Source organism: Melanotaenia boesemani, chromosome 13, assembly GCF_017639745.1.
Source record: "Melanotaenia boesemani isolate fMelBoe1 chromosome 13, fMelBoe1.pri, whole genome shotgun sequence".
Classification (NCBI taxonomy): Eukaryota; Metazoa; Chordata; class Actinopteri; order Atheriniformes; family Melanotaeniidae; genus Melanotaenia; species Melanotaenia boesemani.
The window spans coordinates 16538579-16554876 of NC_055694.1; the positions used below are offsets into that span (position 1 = coordinate 16538579).

The following is a 16298-nucleotide window of genomic DNA, read 5'->3' on the forward strand; positions in this document are numbered from 1 at the left end:
CCTGCAAACGTTTGTTTGAAAAAAATAAACTATAAGTAGTAAAAGCTAGAAAAAGAGTGAAAACTAATACAGCAAGATGCATGCAGTATTTGGAGCTTTAATGAAATAAGAACAGAACTGCAGCTGAAGTAAGTTACTAATAAAAAGAGTGCATTAAAAAGTAGAAAACAAAAAGGCATGAATATTTTAAATTGTATTTATTGAAGCAAAGCCATCAGTAAAAACAAACCAGACAGAATTATTTAACTCATGCTGTTTTCCGTTCACCTAAAGCTGATTCAGAATATTACTCAGAATAAAAAGACGTTTGTCACACAGGTATAAGAGCCTCTCCACACTTCATTTGAATTAATTCTGTTGGTATTATTCACTAAATTTCATGATCCCATTTCAATACTGCCAACTGCTACTAATTATGAGTTTTATTTATGTATCACACGAAGGAATGTATCCACCACACTAACAACGGTTTCCTGATTAACATAAAAAAAGCACATGAAATTCAAATGCAAGTTTTAGTACACACAAGAAAGTACAGGCGAGGGGAAGCACACAACTGAGAATATAGGCTCAACAGTATAAAAAAGGTCTGAAAATAAATTGCCTTAGTTAGGGTCATCCAATTTTTCATCACGATAAAAGTTAGACAGTGATTATAATGCATTTTTATTAATTATTATAATGAACCATAAAGCCAAATTAAGTAAGGGCTGGCTCATAAATGTACATACACCTTGTTTGTTTCTGTCTTTAAAAAAAAAGAGAAACTGTATACTGCAAAAACAAAAGAAAAACTAATTTTCTACTCTAGCATATTAAAAAAAAAATACATATATATATAAAAAAAAAACAAGAGAACTAACAGATGATCTGTGACTAGAGTACATGAAACATCCAACTTGCCAAAAAGCTGATGAAGGGAGTGCTGCTCTTATTCGTTTGGATTTGGGTTGGCATCTGGATACTGTGAGAGGTCAAAGGTGAGCACTTTGCTGATAACACAGTCTCCTTGCTGTGGAAGAAGAAAATAAAAACCAGCTGGTTGAATTTTTAATGTCTACATTTACATGTTAAAGATGTAGTTTCTGCTGCACGTGTGTTTTAATCATGCCAAGTTAGAAACTAAATATACCAAATATGACTCACAATATGCTTCTGCAGTCCCCCCTCCCCCCAAATCATATCCTAAACCCTCTGGGAGAACTTCAATACAAATTGCTTATGCAGCTTTTTTTGAGACAGTTGACAGGCATATGCCACGGACCGATGCTGTAGCCTTTTCACTACAGCAGTATTTACAGCAGCAGGCCTCATAGCACTGACTGGAACACAAACCAGAAAAAAATAAATAAATTTCCTTCTACGCCTGAAGCTACCATCACAACAGTCTCCATTGTAGGCACAAAAGTACAGGTAACAGAGTGCCATTCTAAAACCTGGACACACCTATCCAATGACTAGGTGAGCCTAACTTACCTAGTACTGTATATCTAAACTTCTATAACTGTATAATCTAAACTGATGCATAGCTGTAATCAGGTGAGTAGGTTTCCTTCTGCCCTCAGTCCCATCCTGCAAAATTCAATTCCTGTACAGATTTAGCTCATCAGGATAAAGTTGATAAGACTTTAAGGTCGGCATATCCTGACTACTTTAGTAGCTACTAATGAAAGGTACTACATAGCTGCATATTATCCTTTATAACATGTCAACACCTTAAAATATACTACATCTACAGCTAAACCCCAAATAGCACAAGCGCTATAAAATTTTAAAATTGTACCTAAAGCAGTATTACTTCATAAATACATGTCATTTTTACTAAATAAGTCCACAATATATTTATCTACCATTTGTTTTTATGTTTGAATGTTGATTTAAAGCAAATAAAAGAAACGCACCTCTGGATAAACTCCTATAAGTGAGTCTGCCTTGGTGTAGAATTCCTCCTTCAGAGAAATGACAATGGCCTGGAAGTTCTGGACAGACTGGTCTTTGATGTAATTGGCCACCTTCAGGATACAAAGGGAAATTATGGGTTTGTGGTGAGCAGTGAGATTAAAAAGGTAACTGTACTTAAACCAAAAGCAGCACCGATAATCATAAAACCGCACAGACCTTCCCAATATTAGTGTTGTCCAGAGCTGCGTCGATCTCATCCAGGACAAAGAATGGAGCAGGTTTGTAGCTGCAGAAAGTCAGGAGATGTTATTAAAGACATTCAAAAGGTACAGAAATTTTACATTTGCCTGCAAGTCGAACACGTGTTAGGAGTCCATCAGTATTTATCTTTTGATTCACCTGTGAATAGCAAACAGCAGAGCCAGGGCAGCAACAGTCTTCTCTCCTCCAGACAGATTATCCATTGGTCTGAACCTCTTCCCTGGAGCCACACAGTTATAGTTGATACCATCCAGATATGGTTCCTCTGGGTTTTCTGGGCCCAGAAAGGCCTAAAAACAAAACAAAGATACACACTGATGGAAAACAGAAGATTATCTGCTGCACACTACCTTTATTTAAGTAACAGTCGAAACATACCTGGGCACTGCTGTTGCGTGAGAGCGCCTTGTAGATTTCATCAATGTTGGTGGCCACAGACTCAAAACAGGTATTAAAACGATCAAACCTCTCCTTTTTGATTTGCTCAAAGGCTTGCTTGGCCTTTTTGGCTCTTTTACGAGCAGCCTCAAACTCTAAAGGAAAGAGGAAAAAAAAACCGTTAACACTGATCTACTTTCACCACAGCCTCCACCGCAAGCCTGCCGTCTCACCGTCGCTGGTCTCCTGGAACTTGTCCCTGACACTCTCAAGCTTTTCCATGGCCTTCATGTTGGGTGCACTGATCCTCTGCAGGATGCTCTGTTGTTCATTCAGACGCTGCTGCAGTGTGTTTGTCTCTGCTTTAATCTCCTCCTCTGACAATGCATCCTGTGGGATTTACATAAAGCTCATACACTTGAAGTGTGGCTCTAACTACAAACAGATAACAGGTTCTATCAACATTATCACTGCTACAAAAAAAGCAAGCATCTCAGATATAGAGAGGTGACATCATATTTAAATTAAGTAGCTGGCATGGGGCAAGCAAGACTATGAAAATGAGAAGTCTGTGTGCTGTTTAGAACATCTACCTTTAGGTCCTCAGAGAGACTACTGTAGTCAATCTCTATGAGAGCTTCTTTAGCCAAAACACTGCTGGATGTCCTCTGGCTGCTGGACTCATCTGTCTGGGAGCTCCCCTAGAAGAGAGACAAAAAGAAAAAAAAAAACGTTTTCTGTTTCAGTCTTGATATATTATAACTACAGCTGTCAAATGAATAAAAAATTTAATCAGATTAATGACAGCTTACAAATTAATTCATCATGATTAATCACCATTCGAGACTATGCCTGAAATTTGCCTGTTTTCACTTTATTGTATTAACAGAACGAGCGGATTTATGCTCATGCGACATATGAGTGCGGTCGTTTGCGGTTGTGACGCTGGTGAGTTTGCTTTTGCATTTGAACATAGGGTGTACCCGTCGTTTTGGTGTCATGTAATTGTTTCTCCTCCTAATCTGAAGTTGGCAGCAGCAGGGGTGGTATCGGCCAGTAAACTCACCAGGTCGCAGTTCTTCAGATGGTTCACTTCAGTTCGATAGGTATTTTCTGTTTTAAACAACAATGGTGTCCAGTATGGTTCAGTGTCTTTATTAGCTTGTGGAAGATAACAATGAAATAACTCGATCAGCCTCTCATGAACTTGATCCACTGGTTATTGTTTTTAAATTACCACACAAATTCAGCGAGAAGATTCTGCTATCCAGCAACACGTGATCTCAAACTGACCAATCACAAGGGAGTACCTCCGCATAACCGTCTGGGAAGCAGGGTGCACGTCAGGTCTGGAAGAGGTGTGCGTCAAGCCTCTGAGGAGCTATGCCAAGCCAACGGTGGTTATGCAGACGCCACACGACCATAAATCCGCCTTTACACATATTTAGTGCTAACAGACCTTCCCTTGGGTAAACATCAGATGTTCTGTATCATCTCTACCATGTTCTAGATCACAATACAGAATTCATACAGCATCATCTCACCAACTGTCTCCATGGTGATAATCTGTCATAAAAATCAATCTGATCGGAGATTCCTACTGACATGTTGACATGGGCGCTAGATGAAACGATCCGTTGTATTTACATGACTGACAGATTTAATACAATCGTAAGGCCTTTGACATTCGCTGTGCTTACTAGTTGGGAAGAAGTGTTTTGTTTTGTTTTTTTGGCACTTCTAGAAAACCGAAATGCTCAATAATCCTTAACTTGTTCAGTTCCTAACAAAAATGCATTGTTGTGTTGTTCCATAAATTTTTATAATTTATAATTTTTATTATTCTCAATTGCATCCATCTTTTCTATCTTACCTCTAGACACCTGCACGTCCCGTCATAACGGAGAAATGACGGATGAAAGGGGCTTGTCAAGCCGCACATGCATTAAAAATATTAACGCAATTAATTACATAAATTTGTTACCGCTGTTAATGGGTTCTTTTTGACATAGAGTTTTGAGATAGAGATTTATAGATTTTTCTACAACACAGCCTTAATTACAACATAATCAACGTGTCTGCAAACCTCTCCCTGGCTTATATCATCCATTGTTCCAGAGCGAAGCGGCAACCGGATGTCCTGCATTTTGCAGGCCTGCAGCAGGTTGTGCCGGTCACTGCGCTTCTGCTCCAGTTTGGTCTCAATGGCCGTCACCTCCTTCTGGAGCTGAGTCAATTCTCTGGAGAAACAAAAAAAATGTCACTGGAAATAAAAACTTATACTAAAATAAGAAATATTAAACTGCATACATGATTTTACAGCCACTGACTTGTTAGCGCCTCCCAGTTTTTTCCGGATCTCCTCCATTTCATGATTTTTATCATTGACTTCAGATTTCTTAGTGAGGTGCTGGTTCTTCAGGTCTTGTAGCTGGGCCATTGTTTCATCAATGATTTTCATGTGTCTGTGCTCCTCCTATCAAAAAATAAATCATATACCAGATCAAACTTGCTCTTAAAAATATAAATAATAATAATAATAAAAGTTTTCAATAATTCACTGTATTTTCTACCTTCTTAAGCCGCTCTATTTCAGCTTCATCCTTCTTAACAGTCTGCTCCCACATCATGACCTTCTCTTGATCCTCTTTCAGCTGGTTCTTCTCATAGTCCACCTGGATACCCAGGCGGGTCTTCTGGGTCTCAAATTCAAGACTGGAGCAAAATGGCACCAGGTTCAACAACACAAAAAAAAAAAAAAACAGAAAACACATTCACTCCCAGAGAACAGACTGAAATACGAAACTCACCGCTTCTTTGCAATTTCATTCTGCCTCTTCACTTTCTCTTCCTCAAATTCTCGGATGTTCCTCACTCCAATCTCCTTACAGAACTCAACAAACACCTCATCCTCCACCTGGAAAACAAAAACACTGATGTTACCGTAGTTCCACATAATCACTCTGATCACACTTTGTGTCAGTCTTACCAGATTCATGCGGTCCCGGAGGTCGGTGATTTCTCGCTCACGGGACTGGATGATCCTTTTGATATCGTTGATGCGAGGGCCAAAGTTAGCGAGTTCACTCTCTAGTTTGGACTTCTCCTGCAGGAAACAAATGAAGCAATTTTTAATGCAACAGTTAATATCTACAAATGAAAAGAGGAAAATAAATATCTAGAGCACCAGGATGTACCTGCATGTTGAGGGAGAGGTGTCGGGTTTTTGTCTGTTCCAGGTCACTCTGCGAATACTTCAGTCTCATCTGCAGACCGTGGGCCTGAGACTGAACCTGGCGCAGCTCTGCCTCCTTTCTCTTCGCCTTCATTTGCTCCTACAAATGAAAACAAAGTGGAGTATGGGGGAGAATTTACTTTTAGTGACAAGAAATTAAACTTCAACCAGAAAATACAAATCTTCAGTAATCCATTAAATTAATTTCAATAAAATGCTGTTATCCAGGTAATATTTAACTCCTACTTCTTCACATTGTCTTTCTGGATCAAATATATGATCTCCTTATTAAAGGTTACAAAAAGAACACGTTACTTTTAGCTCTTCAGTAAGTTTTTCCTTTTTTTCCTTCAGCTTGTCCACTGCCTTCTCGTCCCAGCGTCTGGCCTTTGCTTTCAGGTCACTGGCTCCTCCAGAGATGACTCCAGACTTTTGGAACAGAGTTCCATCCAGGGCTACCGTCTGATAACAGATGGACATGGGCAAATTAGGCAGCAGAAAATACAGCACTCGTATCTTCAAGAATATAAGATGGATAAACAGGCTTCTCATCCTAAATCAAGTTCAATACCTTGTGCCTGTATGGACCTCCAAAAGCAATCCTCCGTGCATCCTCAACATTCTCACAAACCAGAGCGTTGCCACAAGCATACTGGAGGGCTTTCTTGATGTGAGGTGGCTCGTAGCGAATCACATCAATCACCAGCTTGGCTCCTCGCAGTTCTCTCAGTTTTTCATCTGTTGGTTTAACCTTTAAGAAGATAAAACTTTTTACAATACAGGAATTAAAATGTACTTTGATAACTGGCCAATAACTGTGGTCTCACTGGGATTATACATAGTTTTGTGCATCTATCCTGATTCTGTATATTCTAAATTCTCTCTGAGCCATTATTTTTAACATTCACCTCAAGGTAGTCGAGAGGAAGGAAGGTCTCAGGCTCTCCTCGCTGCTCCTTGATGTATTGAATGCAGTCTCTGCCAGTCTTCTCTGAGTCAACGATGATGGCATCCATGTTCTTGCCCAACACTTTAGTCACAGCAATCTGATATTTCTTCTGAGTGGGCTGACACAGGTCGATCAGACGACCATACTGAAAAGAGCAGATCATTTTTCATTCAAATTAATTTATGTTAAATCTATTCAGACTTTTCATCATTCACCAAAAAAGCAGGGAAATCAAATGTGTGAAGCTTTTGTCGTGAATGCTGTCAACATTGTCTTACCACAGAGCCTGGGTAGAGTCTTTTGATGCTCTCCATGATTTCTGCTTTGCGCTGCTGTCGACTGTTCTCTTGCCTGTCAATTCTGGCATCACCCAGCTGCTCCATTACCTACAGAAAAAAACAAAAAAGGGGAGTGACGCAGAGCTCCTCAAAACTGACTTTATCAGAAGTAAGGAAGTTGTGAAGTGGCTCATTTGGATTACTGGTCCACATAGTAGGCTAGTCATACACTAACTGGTCACCTGTGGTTTTCCCAGATATGAGAAATGTTGACAGTGAGAGAAATGTATTAATTCACGTGAAGCTTTTATTATTGTGCACATGTTTAGAGAACATGTTACTTACAGAAACAGCCTAAGGTCTGGTTATATAAGCTTAAAACATGCAAACATTAACTCAGCTAAAACACAGTAAAAATACCCACAGACACTTTTGAAATACATTTCTTACCTGGTTAAGCTCCATGTTGATTTCATCAATTCTCCTCTTTGCCATTTCCACCTCCTCCGTCAGCTCCTCCTCCATGCGCTTCTGCTCATCAAGTGACTGCCTGAGAGGTAACATAACAAAAGCATGTAAGTAAAGCAGAACAAAGAAACTGATGAATTCAATAAGCTTAGCACAGCAAACTTTCAAAACAATACAAATACAAAAGTAGCAAACCTGCTGGTGGCAATATAGTCCTCCAGTTTCTCAATACGTTTCTGGTTTTCCTCAATTTCACGGATCTTCTGTTTGATTTTGGCCTGGAGAAAAACAATAAAAATATGGTTTTATTAAGTATGTGAAACTCAACTCAGCTTGTCATGGTACAGGAAAGCCTGTCATTATTTTCTTTTCCACCTCAGTCTCCACTTTCTTCCTCTCCTCTAAGTCAAGGCGGTCCTGGTCTGCCTTCTGGTCACGGTTGAACTTTTCCAGCTCCTGTGCCAGAGTGGCAGCACGTTTACTGGCCTCCTCCTTCAGACGATGGTACTGCTTAACCTGAAGGAAGAGGGAAAAAGTCGGGAAAGTTATTTAAACATTCAGTTTGATATGTCATAGTAACAAACCTGTGCTAATGACTAATTACTGAATAAATTCTGAAATTCTTAAAAAATAAATAAATAAATAAATAAATAAATAATAACCACATTACACGGGCTGAAAAGTCCAACTTTACTACGTGTGTTTACAACAACATGACTGCACATGTACTTCAATTATACTGACATATAATATACTTTTACATTTACTATTAATTTGTTCGATGTAAAAGGTATTGTAAAATGTGAACTGCATCGTGTCAGACCTGATTTTCCTCCAGCGTGAGGTCCTGGCCCTGGCTCTGTGCTTCTTCCTCCATTCTTTCCTCAAACTCCTGCTTGGCCAATTCAACTGCCCTCATCTCTTTATCCAACTCGTCCATGTCTGCTTTACGTTTCTTGTACATCTTCTGGGCATTCTGTAGGGATTTTCGAGCAGCCTCAAGTTTCTTGATTTTATGTGAGGTGTTCTCCTTGGCCTTGATGTACTGAGGCCTCTTTTGGTTCAACTCAGAGTCCTTCTCTCTGTGAGCAGAATGAAATGATTGACATTGCACAAAGTGTTAAAGGGCACTGGATCTATGTATGTGCATTAATATTGATACAGGCAGAGCATGAAGTCACTTTAGCTTACTTTATTTCTTTCTCGATGGTCTGCTGCTCTCTCATCATCCTGCCCAGCTCCTTCTTCTTGTCCTTCAGCTCCTCCTCCACATGGTCCATCTTTTTACGGTCCTTCTCAATCTCCTTGTTCCGCTGGCCCAGCTCTTTGTTCAGCTTTTCAATCTCAGTCTCATTGTGGTACAGTTTGAAGAGCTGCAACTGCACACTGGCCCTGGCCACTTCATCCTTAAGACGCTGGTAACGCTCAGCCTAAGAGTGCGATTACAGAATAAAGAGACACTGTGGCGAATGACGTAACCATGTTTCTGAGACAATAACAAGTGGTGTCAAAATTTAAGCCAGATTCATAAAAGATAACTAATAACATCAGTGAAATAAATTTTATGAATTCAGTATTTAGAAAAACTGATAGGAAGAGACATCCTGCTCAGTGGGTACTGCTGCTTGACAGCAGGAGATGGTCATACCGTGTGTCGAAACCTACTAGAATTCAAATCAAGATATACAACTATTCATTTTCTGAGCTCAGTCAGAGGTGTACAAAGAAGAAAGCAGCTGAAGTTGTTGCAGCTGAGCATTTTTTATTCTGACAATGAAATGAAGATGAAATATCCATACAGTCCTTCCTACCGGTGGATTTTAGAGTACTAATGAAGATATCATTGACTAAACTAATAATAATAACGCATATATTCTGTATAACCTTCTGAGTTGCATCATTTGCTGAGTGCACATGCATTTGTTTCTGTAAAAGGCAAAAACATAAGTCATAGAAAAATAAAAGGGGGGGGGGGGGGGGGACCATTCACAATTAGACTTTAAATTGGACTCGAACTATCCATGATATTGTGTTTTTAGTGAACATAATTATGACTTATTAGCCACCAACATACTACGCCTCCATAATTACAAATAAGAATTTTAAGTGCTTTGTGTAACGATGGAATTTATTTAACCAGGAAAGTCCGACAGAGACTGAAACTGTTTGTCAAACTGAAATCAAGACTGCCAGCATTAATATGCAGCTACAGTGATACTGGAGTAGAACTTGCAGTTTTCAATCACAAAAAAATTACCTTTCATATCAAGGAGGAAAATGTTTTCTTGTAGTCCAAGGAAGACTTTTTATATAAAGAGGAAGAAATAATTCCAGACAGAGTGTATTTAATTCCACACAAAGCCCATACCTCCTCTTTCTCTTGCTTGGCTTCTTTACGTTCTGCAGCAATGTTCTTCTTCCGATGATAATTGAACTGTGTGTCTTCCTCTGCTTTCACCATCTCTTTCTTCCTCCGGTCATACTCCTGGGCCAGTTCTCCAGAACGCGAGATTTCTTCAAAGAGTGCAGTACGTTCTTTGGGATTCTTCATAGCAATAGACTCCACAGCTCCCTTTAAGTAATAAAAAATAAACTGAGGTCATTAATAATAAATAGCTAAAGATTTTCACCAAAGTTTAGAATTTGAGATGTGACTTTATAGCTGTGTTAGCCTTCTTACTACTTTTTAAAACACAACCAGAGAGAAAAAAGAAATCTAACAGGACACTGTTTACTTGGGATATAACTATTTTCAAATAAAGTATATATTTATCAATTATCCCCACCTGAAAGACTAGGAAGTTCCTGGCCTTAATCAGAATGCCAAGTTTTTCCAGCTCTTCACTATATTCCGGCAGGCCCACCACCTTATTGTTAATACGGTACTCAGAGGACGCACCTGATACACACACAGACACAAACATAAGTACTAACCCGGTAAAATCATTAAAAAATGCAACATGAGTATTTCATTAGCTTTAGACCTAGACCAATTTCACATCTAAACTGGATCTTGGTAGATTCCAGGGTGTAATTATCAAGAATTTTTTTCAATGAAGGTTCTTACCGATAATGACCCTTGTGAAGGAGCGCTCTTCGCCATTATCTTCCTGGTACACCATACTGACAAAGGCTCTGTTTGCAGCTGGCTTCCCTACAGGTGCTCCATGGATTAGGTCCTTCAGAGTTTTTACACGAAGGTTGCTGGTTTTTTCTGCCAACACAAAGCTGATGGCATCCATAAGATTGGACTTTCCTGCAAGAACAGGATTGAGATTTTTAGCATCCTATGCAAAATTTGGATGGATATCAACATATAAACTGGTGAACAATTTTTTAAATATATTTGCAACGATGACTGAAATTATAAACCGCAACAATAATCTTGCAATACTTTGTCTTCATAATGATGGATGGGTAGATTTTGTCTTGGTCAGTGTCTCCTTCTTTTTCAGTTGTTTGCTCTTCTTTAAAGAGATTCTGAATCAAATATTCACAGAGGTCATGCTTGTTGTGATATGGCTGTATACTGCGTGGTAAGGATTCAATTTCCTAGCATTTTGACCTACTTCTGTGCAAAGGTGAAACATATAGGATTACAGAGTACTGATGTATGAACATAAATGGATGGAGTGTATAAAAAGTCTAGCTTAATCGTTTCTTTAACGCATAACATTGCTTAGTGTTTCTACAGATAGTCGAAATTCGTAACCGAAATAACACTTACATATGAGTGAAACTGATTCATTAAGTACGTTTTCTAGCATTTAGCAAAACAATACTCCATGCATACAAGACATGCGATATCCAAGGACACCGCGTTTACCGTTAGCTATCACTACCAAGTAGTTTGCATTTTGCATTAGCTGCTAGCTCATTTTGGCCATCACAACATACCAGATCCATTAGGTCCAATGATCGCAGTAAACTTGTGAAAAGGTCCAATGATCTGCCTTCCTTTGTATGACTTAAAATTTTCGATTTCAATAAGTTTTAAATAACCCATGTTCTTTGATTTTGCACCGCTGTTTAATAAAAAAAAATGACAGTACGAAGAATGTTAGCTTAGTAAAAATATTAGCTAGCTAATGCTATCAACCGGTGTGCAGCGAACAAGCTATCGCAAAACGAGATGTGCTCTCAAAGGAATGAACCTTCTTGTCCAGTCTGTTGCTAGCCTATACATAAATTGCATTATGAGACGCACATTTAGTTTGACAATCAAACAAGCTTCATAATCTATATCAAATGGACTCGAAACAGTTGTAACAACAAAGCGCCATTTTACAGTCTTACAGGAAGACCCTCGAGCGCGCGAGACACGAAATCCCACAATTTCTCACGATAGTACGTTGAGCTGCTTGACGTGAGCTGTGCAGTGTTGCACCTGCATGTTTCTTTCTGAAATTCTAAATAATCCAAGGTTATCCAAGTTAAATAGATATATATGTTTTTTATTTAAAAATTTCAGAGTATCTTCGCAATTTGTGAAGCTTTACAACTGTAAAATTGTTGTTAATTTCTAACACAGCGAAAATTAGTTTAGATGTTACCATGGATACCAACCATGGGCATCTAAACAACCGGATTCGAACCGAAAGCAGTGACATTTATTATCTGTTGAAATTAAAACAATTTGTGTAAAACTGGTGCTTCGAGGTAAGCATTGCTTTAGATTTAAAAAGAAATAACCGATTGCATTTAATGTATAGCTTATTTGAAGAGCTTACTTTCAGTTAATATGTTGTCCGCGTTCGGCGATTCAGTTGACGTTTTTACAGTGAATTATCACGTTTTACCATGATACGTTTCACGTTTTTATAACAAAACTATTACGCTATAACGTACGGAAGCGTCCAGCTGCCACAGCCATGAAAAAAATATCGAAGCAGTTTCTCGTTATAACGAGATAGATTCTCGTTATAACGAGATATAAATCACGTTTTAACGAGATGTATTTATCTCGTTATAACGAGAATCTTTCTCGTTATAACGAGATAAGTAAAAAATGTATTTATCTCGTTATAACGTGATAAGTTTATTATAAGAACATAGCGGTGCATATAGCCTTTATAATTTTCATTTTTATTGTCAGGAGATATATATATACATATTATTAACTGAAAGCAGCGCGCACACCCTATTGTCACTCAGACACATGCACGCACCGTCTCACTGCGTGCAGGCAGGTGACGCACCGTGTTGCTTATAACGGTCTTGTGTGCAAGAATAAGGTCTGCACCAGCCTGTTAACGACCCATTATTTGAGTCAGGTATGCTGCAGTATGGACATACTGAAAACCTGCCGGACACTGGCTCAAGAGGTCCCAAGTTGGGGATGCCTGCTCTGTGGCAATTCAGACACACAGGCACCCACCGTCTCACTGTGCGCAGGCAGGTGACCTACGTGTTTCTCATAACTGTCCCACATTTCTGTACAGCAATAAACCAGAGTAGAACAATTAATCATTGTCAAAAAGAACTGAAAAGTTTCTGCTTGATGAGTATATTTTCCATGAAATGTATTTTGCTCCAATATAGGTCGTAACAACATCTGCATACAGTACAGGCTATGTTCTTATAATAAACTTATCACGTTATAACGAGATAAATACATTTTTAACTTATCTCGTTATAACGAGAAAGATTCTCGTTATAACGAGATAAATACATCTCGTTAAAACGTGATTTATATCTCGTTATAACGAGAAACTGCTTCGATATTTTTTTCATGGCTGTGGCAGCTGGACGCTTCCGTAATAACGTGATAGCATCCGATTATTTTTCTTCCTTTTTCCTACATTTCCGTAACTAGGCTAGTTACTTATCTCAGTAAGCAACTGAGTAACCGAGCTGCAGCATACTTGCCAGGGACAGTGACTTTTGCTGTTTTTCCCATCGGTGCCTATCAGTGTTGCAATTTGGTCTCCCCAGGAACTGAATAAAAACTGTACCCAAACATGTACAAAGTGACCTTAGACCAGTCCGTGGAAAAGGCTGTGGAGAGGCGAAGGTCGGCAGAAACAGCACGCAAGGCCCGCATTTTCAACACACGGCAACGTGTGATGGGAGTCGACATTAATGCTCTGAACCAACAAGTCCAAGAAAGAAAGCATCAGCAAAGCAAAGAGAAACAAGAAAACAAAGCTGCTGGTAAATTACATGTTACATAGAGAGACAGTTTTGTCTCATTTAGACACTTCAAACTGATTACATTAATGAAGACCACCAGTGATCACCATTGCTCAAAAGTATCATTTAAATGCATTTCAGATATCCGGAGAATATGCCGAGATGAAACACTTATGCAGCAGGACATGAATGAAAAAGAGAAGTGCAAAGGTTTGCACAAGAACTTGACCCAGCACTGGGCCACACAGCAGCGGGACCGTCATGATGATGATTTGAAATGTGGCCTGAAGGAGGCAGTCAAGCTCACCATGCCGGAGGCGGATTTGGGGCCTGCCAGTATGCAAATCTTTCAGGTAGGCTTACTGCATGAGGCAGCTGTATTTTGTGCTTCAAAGACCAACAGAATACAACCCAGGGAATAGTTAAATAAATAAACAAGTTACCCCTGGAGCACTGTGTCCCTGTTTCATGTACAGGGAGAAGATATTGGATGGGAGAAAATGAGCAAAGAAAAAAAGAAAAAGGCAGAAAGAGATCTGCAAGCACAGATGGATGAAAATAAAAGAAGACAAATGGAAGACAAGCAAAGAGGTGAAAAGAATCAAATACAAACACACATACAAACACATCCACAGTGATTACAGATGAGCTTACATGAAGTACACCTAGCTGGTGTAAATCACACACTTGCTTCATGCTTTCCTGCACAAACAATCATCCTCTCCCACGCATAGCGCTATTTGCCAATTGACTTTGATGGATGCTCATCCCCAAGAGCCTGAATGTATGTGTGAGTGTGTCGCTGAAGAGCTTTGCACAATGGGTAATGGCTAATGCAGGTTTAAAAAAAAAAACCAACAGATTATTTTCAATCCACATGTGCTACAGAGATGCTGGTGCACAAAACGCTGCTACTTCAAGACCAAAGAGGCACTGAGCAGGCTGCACTAGAGGAGGAGTGTAAAAAAACTGCCCGCATCGCACTGGACAACTACAATCAAGCTCTGGTACAGAACACACAGGCACACACATATGGACACAACATGCTCACACACCCCTCCTGCTGATGTTAATGCTCGAGGCAAAGTCCGGTGGGACTTTGAGCCATGGCAGAGTGTTCTCAGGTGGGAATTTTAAATGAGAATTACAAACTAAAAGTGTTAAGCGATGCATACACACACTTGGCAGAGAAGAGCTGCAGTCATGTCATTTGGTGCCAAAACAACATGGATGGTTAAACTGCTTTGATGTATGCATGGGATCTGGCTGTTTTTAAAAGCCCTCATTTAGCTTTTGCCTCATTTGTCTGAACGCACTTGTCTGAATTCCGAATTGGGAGGGATCATTGTAAATCCTTTAGCTCATGGTATTTTTCATGACAACGATGAGGTTTCCTTAATAACCACTCAAATAAATGATGCAAAAGGAAAGTCAACTGACTGAGTTTATCTCATAGGAGGACGTGCAGCACATGGCTGAGTCTTGGCTCTTCCCTAGAAATAACTACATTTTAGAGTTTTGCAGGCTCCTGCTGTTTTAATTATTGCAGGGATAATCAATGGACTATTCCTGGGTCTCACCATATGTTGTTCCCACAGGCTGCAGAGCAAGCAGAAAACCTTGAATATCATCACAGGAGAGAGGACAGAGCGAATCTTGCAGAGATACTGCATACATTGACATCTGACATGATGACGGAGTGTGCAGAGGCAGCAGAGAGAGATGTGGGAGATGGAAGGCTGCCACAGATCATACCAGACAGGTGGAAGGGAATGAAACCAGAGGAGCTAAGTACCATCTACAGGGAGCAAGAACAACAGCGCTTTGAGAGACAGGTCATACAGTCTTTAAAATATGGAGAGGTTGCTATTTTTCCAAAGGAATTGGATATTATCCTGATTTCATTGAAGAAACTTTAAATAAATAAAAATCAAAGGGTGATTTTTCATTCATATAATTTACTTTTTACAGACTTGCTATAGAGCAGTTTAAAGCAGTACTTTACTCCAAAAGAAATTATAGAAACAATAAAAAAAAAATAATAAATGTATATATAAGCCTTGTGCCTTTTTGTTATACTAATATTAACATTTACTTGAGAACAACAAAAATTTGAGTACGCTGTCAAGCCAGGTATCCCTCTAAAGACTTTTATCTTTTGCTGTCTTTAGAGACAACGTGATGCTGAAAAGATTCAGGCTGCAGCTTGGGACCTCCACCTCCTTAACCTGTCCAGAAAAACAGAGGAGGAGGAGAGGAGAGCAGCAGAGATGAGGAGAGAGCAAAGAATTCAGGTGGAGCAGTTCAACATGCAGCTTGCCAGAGAGCAGCAGGCACAGTGAGCATTACATGCACACACTCACTAATTAGGCATACTTTGCTTGTAAATGTACTTTAAACTTTTAGGGATTTGTCTCAGATTTCACTTATTTTGTTTAAATTTATGTTTCTGCCACAGCCAGGAGTTCCTGAATAAGAAGTTATACACCAACAAACCCACCAAGGACTACTTTAATCAATTCAACGGCAGCTCCCGCTGACCACCCATCACCATCATCAGCTCGGCTTCTGGCCAAGAACTCCTAACCATTTCACGTGTTAACTGTACTTATACTCAATGGGAATTAACTGTTTATAAACAATAATCACTGGTTTTTTGTGTGTGTGAAATTTATGTTGTCAAAAACAGAAAAAA

The 16298-nt window shown here is 39.3% G+C and overlaps 2 protein-coding genes across 4 annotated transcripts; one reads left to right on the forward strand and one right to left on the reverse strand.

Annotated features, from left to right (window-relative positions):
• Positions 1-182: 182 nt before the first annotated feature.
• Positions 183-11761, reverse strand: smc1a (structural maintenance of chromosomes 1A). The gene is made up of 26 exons (XM_042003094.1): positions 11369-11761; positions 10539-10727; positions 10258-10370; positions 9840-10043; positions 8663-8901; positions 8295-8553; positions 7847-7987; positions 7667-7749; positions 7454-7553; positions 7004-7111; positions 6685-6870; positions 6348-6527; positions 6092-6238; positions 5739-5876; positions 5531-5647; positions 5352-5458; positions 5115-5256; positions 4872-5017; positions 4628-4781; positions 3135-3242; positions 2775-2931; positions 2542-2696; positions 2302-2453; positions 2119-2188; positions 1902-2012; positions 183-1012 (listed from the first exon to the last, which is right to left on the reverse strand). Exons 1-26 carry the CDS (start codon positions 11475-11477, stop codon positions 932-934), a joined length of 3696 nt encoding a protein of 1231 aa, XP_041859028.1. The 5' UTR covers positions 11478-11761; the 3' UTR covers positions 183-931.
• On the forward strand, positions 10738-16290 carry ribc1 (RIB43A domain with coiled-coils 1). 3 transcript variants are annotated; one of them, XM_042003097.1, is made up of 8 exons: positions 10738-11007; positions 13406-13624; positions 13745-13956; positions 14080-14194; positions 14492-14610; positions 15202-15438; positions 15775-15941; positions 16062-16290. In XM_042003097.1, the coding sequence occupies exons 2-8, from the start codon at positions 13432-13434 to the stop codon at positions 16141-16143; spliced, it is 1125 nt and encodes a 374-aa protein (XP_041859031.1). In that variant the 5' UTR covers positions 10738-11007; positions 13406-13431; the 3' UTR covers positions 16144-16290. The 3 variants fall into 3 exon arrangements, with proteins under 3 accessions (XP_041859031.1, XP_041859030.1, XP_041859029.1); XM_042003096.1 differs by lacking the exon at positions 10738-11007 and adding an exon at positions 11860-12130; XM_042003095.1 differs by lacking the exon at positions 10738-11007 and having other exon boundaries at positions 13237-13624.
• The last annotated feature ends 8 nt before the right edge of the window (positions 16291-16298 follow it).

Bases quoted from the DNA above. Each gene is read 5' to 3' on its own strand.
- smc1a (XM_042003094.1), bottom strand. From the start codon at position 11,477: ATGGGTTATTTAAAACTTATTGAAATCGAAAATTTTAAGTCATACAAA. The intron at 3,243-4,627 runs GTTTGCAGACAC...TCTCTCTTCTAG, and splicing joins ATGATATAAGCCAGGGAGAG to GGGAGCTCCCAGACAGATGA. The intron at 2,932-3,134 runs GTAGATGTTCTA...TAAATCCCACAG, and splicing joins GTCTCTCTGAGGACCTAAAG to GATGCATTGTCAGAGGAGGA.
- ribc1 (XM_042003097.1), top strand. From the start codon at position 13,432: ATGTACAAAGTGACCTTAGACCAGTCCGTGGAAAAGGCTGTGGAGAGG. The intron at 13,625-13,744 runs GTAAATTACATG...AATGCATTTCAG, and splicing joins ACAAGAAAACAAAGCTGCTG to ATATCCGGAGAATATGCCGA. The intron at 15,942-16,061 runs GTGAGCATTACA...TTTCTGCCACAG, and splicing joins GCCAGAGAGCAGCAGGCACA to CCAGGAGTTCCTGAATAAGA.